Consider the following 13,871-nt stretch of genomic DNA (forward strand, 5'->3'; position numbering starts at 1 on the left):
ACAGCTGAAATGTCTCCACAGAGACAGCTTCCCAAGGCTGAATAAATACACTCAATACCATTGATTGATATCTGTTCAGCGTACTATTGGGCTGTAAGAATTTTTAATTGACATTTCAAGTTGTCATACAAATGATAGATTTCTGGTTTTTTTTTTTTTTTCTTTTGTCCCCTTTTTTTGCCATGTTCAAAGTAATGTGTTTCATATGGCATTTTCAAACATGCTCAGGTCCGGTGGGTCTTTGCTCTCTTCACTCCCTCTGCTTTTCTGTGCTGTAAACATTTTCGTGGAAAACCACAATATTCAGAAGCATATGCCAAGGTGTGAGTACCACCTCTACCTACAACGAGAGGACACACTAATTACGAAGTGAAAACCCACTTCTGTAGCTGGCTTGATTCTTTTCTCCACCTGACGTGTGAGCACACGCACGTTTGTGCAGTTGGAAATCAGCGAAGGAGCATGTTCTTAGATTGTTTGCGTTGTGGAGTGTAACCTACAGTAGAGAGATTACTGTCTGGTTAACAAAAACATCAATTTTCATCAAATATATTAAGACAAATTTTAAAATCTGGGCCCTGCAAGAAAAGTATCTATACAAGTTAGGGATCCAGAGTCCTCTGCCTGACACATGCCCTGTGAGGCTCTGGACCACTGATGCCAACAATCATTAAAAGTGAAAGAAGACCTGAACCTATAGGACTTTTCTAAAACCCTATTCACTAAAAGCTAACATTTTTTAAATGTAAGTTTTTTCTTTTTCTTTTTTTAATATTTATTTATGTATTATGTATACAATATTCTGTCTGTGGGTATGCCTGCAGGCCAGAAGAGGGCACCAGACCTCATTACAGATGGTTGTGAGCCACCATGTGGTTGCTGGGAATTGAACTCAGGACCTTTAGGAAGAGCAGGCAGTGCTCCTAACCGCTGAGCCATCTCTCCAGCCCTAAATGTAAGTTTTTAAACACACCTGGGAACCCCATTGGCTTATGTGGGTGCCAGGATCCAGACTCAGGTCCTTGTGCTTGAGCATGAAGTTCTCCTAACTGCTGAGCTATCTCTCCAGCCCCAAGAGGGGTCTTTATGAAACAGGATCTTGCAGCTGTTCTGCCAAGTGTAGAACTTTGAGCTTCCAGGACCAAGAAGAGAGGGTTTTCCCACTGCTTCCTTCTGCACTGCTGTTGCTATACCGGGTACCTCCTCTTTATCTGCTCTTTAAAGAGTCAGTTACTGAAAGCGTGGTGCCAGTTTTCTAAGCATCTCTGGTTCCCATGGTCTGCTGCTGGCATTCTGTCTCACTGAATGTGGAGAGCTCCCTACACTAACCCACTCTCTCTAAGGGGACTGACTCGGACCCATTCCTTGTGAAGTTCCACATTCTACTTTGCGATGTAACCCAAACATTGTCAAGCATCACTGGCCTCTCTAGCTTAGCTTTCTCTGACTTTCTTCTGGAATACTCTGCTAGACCCATCTTACTCGGTCCTTTGGCTGGGGATATAACATTTCAACAGAATAGCATCTATTCCAAATTTGTCAGTCCTACTTATTATCTTTTTTTTTTTTTTTTTTTTTTTTTTTTTTTTTTTTGGTTTTTCGAGACAGGGTTTTTCTGTAGCTTTGGTGCCTGTCCCGGAACTAGCTCTTGTAGACCAGGCTGGCCTCGAACTCCCGGAGATCCGCCTGCCTCTGCCTCCCAAGTGCTGGGATTAAAGGCGTGCGCCACCACTGCCCGACCTACTTATTATCTTTTAAGTTAAATCTATCACTTTACGTAGATTTCTAACCTGGTATTCTGAAACAAAGTCCAGGCTCTTTTCTAACAAAAAGAATAGTTTTATTGCCTTCATTTTCTCAAGATGTATACTAAACAGACATGATTCTTTTTACTGGTCTCTTAATATAGTCTAGTTCCTTTCTAAATTGATGCCTTCTTATAACAAGGAAAAATTAGTTCCATGAAGACTAGAAGTCCACTCAGTCCTAACAGTGATGGTAATAGCACCCAAGTCCATATTTTACTACAGACACTGTACCAAGTGCTACATGAGCATTTTCACAACAGCAGTAGATGCTTGCTTGTGGTGGGATTTTACTAGAAAGCCCACACGGGTACTGAACCCTGGCCCTCCAGTCTCAGCCTCCTGGATGCTGGGACCACAGCTGTGGGCCAGTATGCCTAGCTTACTACCTGTAAGATCATTGAAAGGTTTAAACAATCACCATAAGACTTTATTAAACCATCCTTTTTTAGGAGGCCACTTGTTCCTGGCTGCCCAGACCCAAAATAACCACACAGATAGGGTATTAATTAAATCACTGCTTGGCCTATTAGCTCTAACTTCTTACTGGCTAGCTTTTAATCTTTAACTCATTTCCATTATTTTATATCTTACCACGAGGCTTGTGGCCTACTGGTGAGGTTCTGTTTTCAGCAATGGCTCCATGGCTTCGCCTTGACTCTGCTTCCTTTCTCTCAGCATTCAGTTTAGTGTCCTCCCCTCCCCCGCCCCCAGCTCTACCCTGCCCTATCAATAGGCCAAGGCAGTTTCTTTATTCGCCATACAGAGGGGAATCCCACATAAGTCCCCAAGCTCAGCAGTTTAAAGTAACACTCATCATACATGTTCAGCTTGGCTGGAGGTTGGCTGACCCCAGCTGGACCCAGTTAGGTATTTCCAGCTCAGGGAGGGAAAGACTAAGGGATAGTGAGTCAGCTTTCTGATACAGCACTTATCTTCTGTGGAGTCCTTGGTTTGATCCCCATCATTGAATAAAGGAAGGAAGAAGAAAGAAACAAAAAGCAAACTAGGTAGAAAGATTTCAAGCCCTAAGCTGCCACTGCTGTTACCACCACCACCACCAGCAAATGCATTTGCTACATAATTTTGAGGATCCCCAGAACTCACATAAAAAGGCAGGTGGGTGTGTTGGCTTGCCTGTAATCTCATCCCATAGGAGGTAGAGATAAATGCTGCAGCAAACTAGGTACCAAACTAAGTGAAGCAGGAGCTCTTGGCTTAGTATAGAAAGTGAACAGCATGTAAATAAGAAACCCATTGTCTCTCTTGCACCGCCACATGCATACACTGTACTCACATATGTGCTCACAGGCATGTGAGCATGCATGCACACACATGCACATACCACATACACACATACGCAAATAAAATTCTGGCTAGCTGAGATAGTGCACACCTTTATCCCAGCATTTGAGAGGCTGAGGCAGAGGATGGTACAATGGAGAGCATTTGCAAAACAGCAAGATCCTGTCTATAAAAGGAGAGAAGTAAACTCAGCAAAATCAAACAGAATTGTATTGGTTAAAGCTCTGCTTTTAACCTTTGTTTCGGCCTGGATTTTGTCCCTTCAAGATAATGTTCATGTCCTGCTTAGTTTTTATGGTCAATGTGACACATTCTATATTCACCTGGGAAGAGAACCCTTCAGCAGAGTGATTTCTCGGGAAGATTGGATATGGCCATATCTGTAAGAGATTATCTTGACTGATGATTGATGTGGAAGGGGGGAGCCCATTGTGGGTGGCACCATCCCTATGCAGGTGGGTTTGGGCTGTATAAGAAAGCTAGCTATGGGACTGGAGAGAATGCTCAGCTGTTAAGAGCACTTGATGCTCAACCATGAAGATAATAGTTCAGATCAGAGCATCCACATCAAATAAGTATCTGTAACTCCATCTCTAAGGGATCTGATGGCATCTCCTGACCTTCATGGGAACCCCTACCCAACACATACACACTCATTAATTAAATACATAAAGAAAAATTAAGACAACTGTTTTAAAAAGAAAGCTAGCTAAGCATGAGGTAGCAAGCAAACCAGTAAGCAGTGTTCCTCCCTGGCTCCTGCTCCAGGTTCCTGCCTTCACTTCCCTCCACTGGAAATGAAAGCTAACCTTGCTCTTGCTCAGGTTACTTTTGGCCATGGTGTGCATCCCAGCAACAAAGTAACTAGGACAGTTTGTTGGGATGTCTCTGTGGTAGGGGAGAGCTAGCTCCTGCAGGCTGTGACTTTCACAAGTGTGTTGTTTCATGTGTGCCTCATAAATAACTAGATATAATAAACAATAAAATATTGTTCCTCATGTTTACCCAAGAAACACTGAAAACTTTAAAAGGTATTTTTATTTTATTTTAATTTATATGCATGGGTGTTGTGCCAGGGTGTATGTCTGTAGATTCCCACCTAGCTGGTATGTGCAGAGGCCAGAAGAGAGAGCTGACTCCCCTGGAACTAGAGTTACAGACGGTTATGAGCTGTCTCGTGGGTGCTGCGAATCAAACCCAGTCCTCTGGAAACATAGCCAATGTTCATAACCTTAGAGACTATTTCCAACCCCGCAACAAATATTTTTAAAAATCAAACGACCATCATTGACCCGGCATGGTGGCACACGACCTGGGCTTGGGGGACTGAGGCAGGTAGGTCTTTGTGAATTCAAGACCAGCCTCGTCTACATGTTCTGTTCCAGACCATCCAAGAATACATAGTGCTAGCCTCTCCCACAAACAAAAAAAAAAAATTATTTTCCCCAATTCCAAACACAGAGGTTTCCTTACTTGCATCTTCTGGGTGGTGGGAGCAGAGTCTCACTATACAGTGTAGGGTGTCTTAAAACTGCGTTTTCCTATCTCAGCATCCCAAAGGGCTGGGACTAGGGGCCTGCATCGTCAGATCTGGTTTGAATGCACTTCTCGAATTACATAAAAAATAATAGTAAATACATAATAAATAAAACTTTCAATCAGGCATTTTGGAATACCAGTATACAGACTTCTTTTGAGCAAGAGAAATGAAAGTATTTCTTTGAAAAACACTATAAACACTGATAACTCCAAGAACCCTAAGTTTTCTCATTCTCTTCAATGGATGCGTTCCCCCCTCCCCCCCCTCCACGCTAGCAAGTTATCACCAACAGTATGACTGGTTGTACGGCCAACATTTGTTTCAGAACTCGTGTTTCATTGCCTTAATACTGAGGTGTAGTGAAAACACCTTTCTCACGTGGAACTGAGCTCTTTTGCTTGTCTCTTGGGAGCCTGAGAGGGAACCCAACACCCTTCTGCTCAAGGCTCCATCTCAGGGACCCCCCGCCTCACGGCTCCACCCCAGCAGCCCCGCCCCAGCAGCCCGTCCCAGCTTCCGCCCGCCCCGCCCCGCCCTCTGGCTCCACCTCCACGGCCCGGCCCCGCCCCCAGTTTCGGGCGTCGCGTTCGGTTTCCGTGGTTACGCCTCGGCTGCTTGGGCTCTGGGGCTGGCCGGGAGAGCCGCGGCCGGCTGGCGTTCGGGCCGAGGCCGGCGCCCCGAGAACTCCGGGTCCTTAAACGGCGGGTGTACCCGGAGAGGAGACAGACGTCCGACTGCTGCGAAGCTGGTGCTGGTGGTTGGTAACTGACGGGTGGGTGGCGGGCCTCCAGCTCTGCGCAAGCGCGCGGGAACTGCAGGTCTCGACGCACCCACAGAGACGCTCTCTGGCGCGACGCTCGGGTACTTGTGCCAAGCCGCGGACTTTTCTAACCACAGTGTACTACTCATAAGTTCAGGAGAAGGTGACACCAGCACCCATCCTTTTCGGATGAGCAAAATGACTCCCAAAGAGCGTGATGCACACCAGGCTGTCTGGTTTCCCGTACAAAATGCCCAAGGCTACTTTAACAAACCTTCAGAGCGCCCCTGCCATTGTTTTCTTTTACCTGCAGGTTACCTGTGTTAACTGATACAGAAAAGAAAATCAGGAGCCCTGACTTAAAGTTCCCACTCTTTCCTAGTTTATAATGGATGAAATTATAGCCAGTTCTTTTTTCGATATTCATAACCCTCACATTTTCATTCTTTGCTTTTTATGTTTTTGTTAGCGTTCATATCCCAAGGATGGAATAATCCGAGGAAATCTTCCTACTGTTATAAGATTAGGCTAGAGTTGTGAAAAGCCCTCCAGAGAATGTGTGGTTAAGCCTTTTCTTTTCCAAGCTGTATTCTTGCTGCCTACGCAGATAGGGTGGTAAGTTTTTTTTTTCTCCCACATTCGGTTAAGATTTAATTTTTTTTCTGTGTTGTATTTTGTTTTTGAGGCAGGGTCTCTCGATGTAGCCCTGGCTCACTATGTAAACTCATAGAGATCTGTCTTCATCTGCCTCCCGTGTACTGGAATTAAAAGCATGCTTCATCATACCTGGCTAATTTTTTTTTTTTTGTTTTTTTTGTTTTTTTTTGTTTTTCGAGACAGGGTTTCTCTGTAGCTTTGGTGCCCGTCCCGGAACTAGCTCTTGTAGACCAGGCTGGCCTCGAACTCCCAGAGATCCACCCGTCTTTGCCTCCAGAGTTCTGGGATTAAAGGCATACGCCACCACCGCCAGGCTCCTGGCTAATTTTTTAAAATGTCACAATATATATTTTTGATGGTGGCACCATTTAAATAAGGGGGAAATCCCAGTTATGCTCTGTCATTAATAAAGTCATTTAAGATGGAAAAAGGAGGAAACTAGATCATAATTAAATGGCAATAATGCAGTAGACATTATGGTTATTCCAGATGTAATAATGGAATCTAAAGAAGAAAATACATTAGCAAAATTACTAAAAAAAAATTATTACTTTATTTAGCCACAATGCCTCCCACTCAAGCAGAAAGTGTTATAAAGAATATTATACGAGAAATAGGACAAGAATGTGCAGCCCATGGAGAGATTGCATCTGAAACAGTGGTTGCTTTCATGGTAAGAATGATTAATTTTGCAAATTACTGTCTTAGCAAAATTTTTAAAATGTGGTACCAAGTGTTGGGAGCGTTCCTAGATGCTTTTTAGTCGGAAACATATTGTGATCATCGGGTGAGTTAGTGAAAAACATCTTTTCTGAGTCTGTAAAGCATGGTAGATTTACAGTGGCTGACTTGGGAGATCCTGTGACGCTTGGAGACCTCGATCAGGTTCTGCTGTGACGTTTTAACATCTATTTTTGTTCAACTATATACTGAAAACGTTACTCCTTGCTTTAGTTTCTGTGTTCTTGGTTTGGGTAACAACACACACTGAAGGCGAGATATACCATAGCTTCCTGCTCTAAAACTGTAATCTTCTAGCTCTTACTCAAGTTTGACGTTTATTTCCGTCTCCAGACTTTGATGACCGTGCTAGTGAGTGGGGTGATAAGAAAACTAGCCGTGCATCAAGGGAGTTGGCTAAAAATGGGAATTAATTAATTTCATAATATGAAATAAAATTACATAGCATGCAGGGCTGGAGAGATGGATCAGTGGTTAAGAACACTGGCTGTTCTTCCAGCGGTCCTGAGTTCAATTCCCAGCAACCACATAGTGGCTCACAACCATTTGAAATGATGTCTGACGCCCTCTTCTGGCCTGCAGGCAGACATGTAGACTGAACACAGTACATAATAAACAAACAAACACATAAATAAACAAATGACTTAGCATGCTCTGTTTCTAGGTGAAAGCTGTTGTCCTGGATCCAAGCAATGGCTTTAACATGGATAGAACCCTCATCAAAAGCGACGTGCAGAAACTTGTGAAGGTGATTGACAGTCCTCTTGTTTGAGGTTTTAAATACAATATTTGTGTTATCCATCATTATCTTCAGCAATGTTATAAAGGAACACAAAGTGGTGGCCATTTTCTAGTAGAATAAAGTCTGGAGGTGCCTGGGTTGTTCCTGGCTTCCTTGGCCCTCCCTCACTCTTGGCTTTCCCCACGTCACAGAGTCATTGTCGTACCTCCTGATGGGAGAAGGAGAAAGACAAAGGGAAAGGTAGTTGCTCCGGACAACTGTTATCACTTTCCATCCAAAACTAAGAGTTTCTCTGAACCGTTACTATATGGTTATATTTACTGGGCAAGTGTGGTTGGAAGTGGCCGTAGGACACACAATGCGAACCTATGGTTTTGTGTTAGTAGGGAAGGTGGGGCCCAGGTGTCAAGGCTAACATCGCCTGCCACAGTGTTCTGGTGACCCTGCTCGTTATCTAACATTGAGACTGTCAACAACTGTACTGTGGAGTTAAATAGTTCTGAACTAAGACCCGCATAATGGATTCCATGTAATTATGTTAAAGTCAAAGCAAAAATTACCTTACTAAGCAAGTAAATGTGCTTGAAAACCTGTTTTTAGAACCCAAGAGGAGGACTTTAGATATCTGTAATGTCCAGTGTCTTAAGTTGGAGACTCCAATTTAGTTGCTTCCTCTGTATTTCCTAAAAGTTCAACGTTACTGTCTGTCCCAGCCTTAATGAATTTGTTTCCTTTCTTCATGCAAAGGAAGTGTGAGCTTCCCCAAACCTGTATGTGGCGATTTTATTGACTTGCAAAAATGGCAGGGGAATGTTTCACTAATCCCCACCTTCTCTCACAACCTGAAGGAGAGACTGTAGGTCTATTGCAGATGTGGTAGGGGTGGGGAAGACTTGCAAACAAGAACTGGGGAAGAGGGTGTCTTATCAGAATGACGCTGCAGAAACTCCCTGAGACCACAGGACAGCCTAAAGTTGGCCTTGGTGAACTTTAAGCGTGGTATAAATACTGTTCTTAGCAATAGGGAAATGGTAGTGATATTCAGAAACTAGGGAGGTTACAGTGGAGACTCAAGGACTGGTCCAGGAAGCAGTTTTAGTTTTTTTCTCCCTAATTCAGCTGAATTGGAAAGCCTCAAGTTCAGTATCCTTTTAATGTGGTACAAGCACAACTTCTCACAGTACATGGTAATCTTAACAACAATAATTGTTGCCTGTTTTTTCTCAATTAAAAGCCACTGAATAAAGGCACCTTTGGATTTGTAAAGTCTACTGTAAAGTTACTCCCCCACCTAGGGACCTAGGTGCACAGACAGGCTGCTTAGTCTTGTCCTTTCCCTCCGCACTCCTAGGAGAACAGGGTTGGTGGGGCTGGGGACGGTTCAGAGGGATGCTGCTGTCGGCCTTCCAGCAGCAGGTGTGTGAGGGGCAGAGACTGGATGGGAGGAGTCCAGGGAGGGCCAGGTGAAAGGGATGGGGATGGGTGATCATCCAAGTCTAGAGAGGGCAGGCATCATTTACGTGTGTGCTGGGAGAGGGGAGCAGAAGAAATCTAGAAATGAGTAGAAATCGAGAAACTGTGAGGGGATGAGGGTAACTGAAGCAGAGTTTTATAAAATGTGACCTCCACTGTCAGTAGGGTGTTAATCAGACCCATATAATATACAGGATTTCTGGGAGAGTTATAGAATAGGGTACAAGTTTAAACTCACCAACACTTCAGGCATCTTGCCTTCAGCTAGACCTGGTAAAGAACTTACTGTGTTGATCGTGGAAAATATAAACCCTGATGTCCTCAAGGAAGAAAAAGATTACAATAAATGCGGTTGTCGCTGTTAGGAATATTTCGACGCAAAATTCCCAATCAAGCCAAATCAAAACAAGCCAAATTAAGAAATATCCAGGTTTAATGGGAGCTCTGCGCTCTCGGGTGAACCCGTGGGGGAACGAGAAGCCGAGCAGGGGAACTCGACCACGGGGAGAAAGGAAAAAGGACCACGTGTTCCTCTTTTGGGAACTTATTTAAATACCCTGGGGAAAAAGTGGTCCTGACCCCACTCCCAGGGAGGGGTCAGGACCTGGCCTGCTGGGATTTGGAGTCCAGACCAGGCCTGGGGGCTGGGATAGATGCGAGGGGCTGGGGCTGACGCTCCCAATTGGACAGTCGCCTGATGAACAGGACCGCTGCTGTGATGTTTTCTCTTTGTTGTTTCTGTCCTCTCTCCCTCCCCTCTCTGGCCTTCTCTTTTGTAGTTCTGGCTGAAGCTTGTGAGGTCCTCCAGCTGCTGTTTCTTGAGTCGAGATGCTAGCATTGCAGGAGTATACCATAATGCTTTGCTCATTTTCTTTTCTTTTTGAAAATAACTTAGAAGAGCAAACCTCAGCTGATAGACTGCTTGCCTGGTATGCATAAAGCCCTGTGTTGGATACCCAGGCATTCACTGCATAAAACCAGGTGTGGTAATCCGAGCAATGGGGAGGGAGTGGGGGCAGGAGGATTATAAATTCAAGATCATCGTCGGCAACATAGTGAGCTTGAGACCAGCCTGGTCTATATGGACTTTGTCTCAAAATCCAAAATACAAGCAAACAAACCACTTGAGTGTTTTGGAAAATATATTAGAAGCATTCATGTGATGTTCTCTTCTAGCTTTGTGTGGCTCGACTGTTGGACAGTAAAAATCCATCCCTGGACACCATTAAGATGCAGGTCTACTTTGATATGAATTACACGAGTCGAGGTAACATAAACAGTTATTGTCATGCATTTTAAAAGAGGTTTTTTTTTTTAAATTGCATTTTAGGTAAGAAAGGTTTAATTTGATTGGCAACAGATATAATTGTTTAATGAAATACATTTTTGTCAGTCTTGATATTTTCCATCTTTGATCTGTTAGGCAATCTTTTGTTATTATTAATAAAATATTTGAGACAGTTTACACAAAGAAAAAGTTTGCTTGGGTCCAGTTTTAGAGCATTTTGTACAGGCTTTGTTGGCCATGTTGCTTTTGGACCATGGAGGCACATCATGGCAGAAATGTGAGTTTCATAGTTGGGATGTTTAGGAGAAGAGGAGACAGGGAAGTCCCCAAAGGACACCTCCAGTGACACCAACACTTCCCATGGGATCCCACCTCTTCAAGGTCCCATCATCGAGCCTTTAACATACGACCTCTGGGAAACAGTTCACCATGTCTAAGAATAGAATGGTGTTGGAACTCCAAATGAGAAAAATGCTCATTGCCTTTAAGAATGCTAAAAGTCAATTTAAAACTGTACACTTGTAGAATTATGTTTCCAAGTTTATCTATTTTTAACCTTTACGGGACAAATATATAACAATTAGAAACTAAACCATTGAAGTTAAAATTCTTAATTTTTGGATTTTCTTAGTCTTGGTTTGTTATTTTATTAAATTATGTAATAATTATGTAAAGTGTTTTGTGGGAAGTTTAAGTTAAGAATATATTTTATTATATTTATTATATTTTCTATTTATATTTAAGGTATATATCAAAGACATGTTAGGAATGGGGGAAAATAAACTTTTTTAATAATGCAGTCATGATTAATTTGGTGATTTATTTTTTTCTTTCTGAACAGTAAGCGTTCAGTTATGATAATATTAAAATAATATCTCTTACATTTTTGCTTAATAACAATGAAATTCCAAAACATGGAATTACAGAAAGTCAATTCCTATTTTTTCAGTTTGTAAAAGTTCTCAGTTGCTTTTCTAGTGGAATTATAGATATGGATGTTGCCTTGTGATTGGGAGTGTTTACTAAGTTACATGAATTGTTATGCCAGTAAAGGTGGTCTCCAGCCACAGCACAACACAGGAAATAAGAAGGATAAATTCCTTATGCATTTACTGGCAAGTTTGCTTTTGTCAGCTTAGCACAGTGAGGGTCACTGGAGAGAGGAACCTCAATTGAGAAAGTGACTCCATCATGTTGGCCTATAGGCAAGTCTCAGAGTGTTTGCTTGATTAATAACGGATGTGGGAGGGTCCAGCCTATTGTGGGTGGTACTATCCCTGGGCTGAACAAGGAAGCAGGCTGAGCAAACTCCTGGGAGCAAGCCAGTAAGCAGCTTCAGTTCCTGCCTCCAGATTGCTGCCCTGGCTTCTCTCAGTGATGTGGAAGTGTAGGCTGAACAAACCCTTTCCTCCCAGGCTGCTATTGGTCATGGTGTTTATAGAGCAATAGCGACCCTAACTAAGACGATGCAGTATTGCATTATCAGTAATATTATTCAAAGGATATTTACTTAGGACTAAAATAAGTATAATTGAAGAAGAATATATAGACTACACATTTAATGTTGTACTACATATATTTACATATTTATGTGTGCTGACATTTATGTTTTGACAGAATACTCTATTGAAATTCCTGTAATAATGTTTCCCTATTCAGGCTTCTTTTTTTTTTTTTTTTTTTTTTTTTTTTTTTTTTTAGATTATGTTTGTTTATTCAAGATTTCAGAAAAAAACATAAGAAAATTATCAGGATAATATTTATCTCACTTGAAGCGAAAATATGAAGTAGAGTTAATGAGTTTTGAGGAAAGCACTGGACTTGAAGCTATTTTTAAATAAAGAGATTGTTAATTCCTTCCTAATCCTGGAATCACTTTGTTCTTTCTCTAATTACTTCTGGGCTGTCTGTCCCTATCTTCTCTGTTACTCTGTTTGAAGGAAGGGAAATATTTTCTAATATTCATACTTCTGAACATATTTAGTCTATATAGCTTTTGTGTCTTAATATTTTACATTTTGGATTGTTCCTTTGATTTCACTGATAGTTTACTAAAGAGCTGAGCCCAGTTTGCAGACAAATGCAGTGCTATGAGGAGCTATATAATATAGCTATATAATATAGCTCCTCGTATTCAGGCTTCTTGATGGCCACTGTGTTTTATTTCATCATTATATCTTAAGAAGTCAGGGTTTAGGATTTAGCCCAGGGGGGTTCAAATCTAGCATTGAAGGTAGGGTGTCAGGGGTTTTTGTTTTCATCAAATTGCCACACACTAACCAGCTTTTCTCTAGTCCTTATCTGAGGAGAATTCTAAGTATTGAAGAAGTGAAATACTGTTATTTGCTAATTTTAGAGGACTTTCTTGAAGAGCATCACCGGGTCTTGGAGTCCAGATTGAGTGCCGTTAGCAGAGAAATTACAGACAACAGAGCATGCGCTAGAGAAGAACTGGAGAGTCTCTACCGAAAGATCGTTAGTTATGTGTTACTGAGGTCTGGGCTGGGATCCCCCACAGACATCAAGATTGTCAGGGAGGCAACAGGTAAAAGAGAGGAATGAACCCATATGTCCATTGTACTTATGTGTATAGTCTGTGCATGTGTGTTTACGCCTCTGTGTGGGCAGAGGTTTGTGTGCATATGTGTGCATGTGTATGTAGAGGCCAAAGACTGACGCTGCCTTCCTCCGTGCTGTCTGCTTTATTTACTAAGGCAGGGTTTCTCACTGAACCCAGAACTCTCCATTTGGTTCTGGCCAGTCTAGCTAGCCAGCTTGCCTCAGGGATCCCCAGGCTCCCCCACTATGATTCTGAGGTTCCTGGTCGGCTGCGTGCCTGCCCAGTATTGGCCTACAGGGGTCCTGGGGATACAGACTCTGTCATCACACTTGTGTGGCAAGCACTGGACCCTCTGAGCATCTCCTTAGTCCCTGCCGTTGTATTTTATAAAATATGCTAAAGATTGAAATTTCCTTCTTAGCTGAAAGAAAATCAGCACAGACAAGAAGTTCAAATGTACCCAGGTTCCTAGAAATGTTTGAGAATGTATGTGACTTGAAAGTAGAGGGGACTGTAAGGAGGGGAGCAGAATCAAAACGGAGAACAAGAGAGGGCAACAGGAGGACAAAATATTCTGTTTTCTCTCATATATGGAATCAATATATGTATGACATGAATTTAAAGAGGGAACTGTCTGAGGAGAAGGAGGGGTGGAGAAGAGGGGCAGGGGAAGGTAATGGGGGTGTTAATATGGCCGAAGTACAGTCATGGAACACGGACTCTGAAGATGTCATGATGAAACCCATTGATTTCTGTGCTAACAACAACATTAACAACAACAGCAATAATAATTTTTTAAAAACTTAGGAAAAACATCAACAACCACCAATAAACAAAGGCCTTACAGGCTGGAAAGGTGGCTCATTGTTTAAGAATGTTTGCTGCTCTTCCAGAGGACCTGAGTTCAATTTCCTGCACCGTCGTCAGGCAGCTCACAGACTCAACACCCTCTTGTGGCCTCAGGAACACTGAAACACATGATATACACTCACACAAAGAC

The 13,871-nt window shown here is 42.5% G+C and overlaps 1 protein-coding gene across 6 annotated transcripts in view; it reads left to right on the forward strand.

Moving 5' to 3' along the window:
* Positions 1–5,283: 5,283 nt before the first annotated feature.
* Cfap206 (cilia and flagella associated protein 206) overlaps positions 5,284–13,871 on the forward strand; it is a 36,023-nt gene continuing 27,435 nt past the window's right edge. For 3 of the 6 annotated variants that reach the window (XM_057790730.1, XM_057790734.1, XM_057790735.1), the window contains exons 1-6: positions 5,299–5,407; positions 5,880–6,025; positions 6,628–6,740; positions 7,473–7,556; positions 10,200–10,290; positions 12,668–12,856. In XM_057790730.1, the coding sequence (XP_057646713.1) occupies positions 6,633–6,740; positions 7,473–7,556; positions 10,200–10,290; positions 12,668–12,856 (472 nt within the window). In that variant the 5' untranslated portion in view covers positions 5,299–5,407; positions 5,880–6,025; positions 6,628–6,632. Of the gene's footprint in view, positions 5,423–5,465; positions 5,512–5,879; positions 6,026–6,627; positions 6,741–7,472; positions 7,557–10,199; positions 10,291–12,667; positions 12,857–13,871 lie in introns of those variants that run through there. The other 3 variants (XM_057790731.1, XM_057790732.1, XM_057790733.1) reach the window with 3 other exon arrangements.

Source organism: Chionomys nivalis, chromosome 16 (genome assembly GCF_950005125.1).
Source record: "Chionomys nivalis chromosome 16, mChiNiv1.1, whole genome shotgun sequence".
Taxonomy (NCBI): Eukaryota; Metazoa; Chordata; class Mammalia; order Rodentia; family Cricetidae; genus Chionomys; species Chionomys nivalis.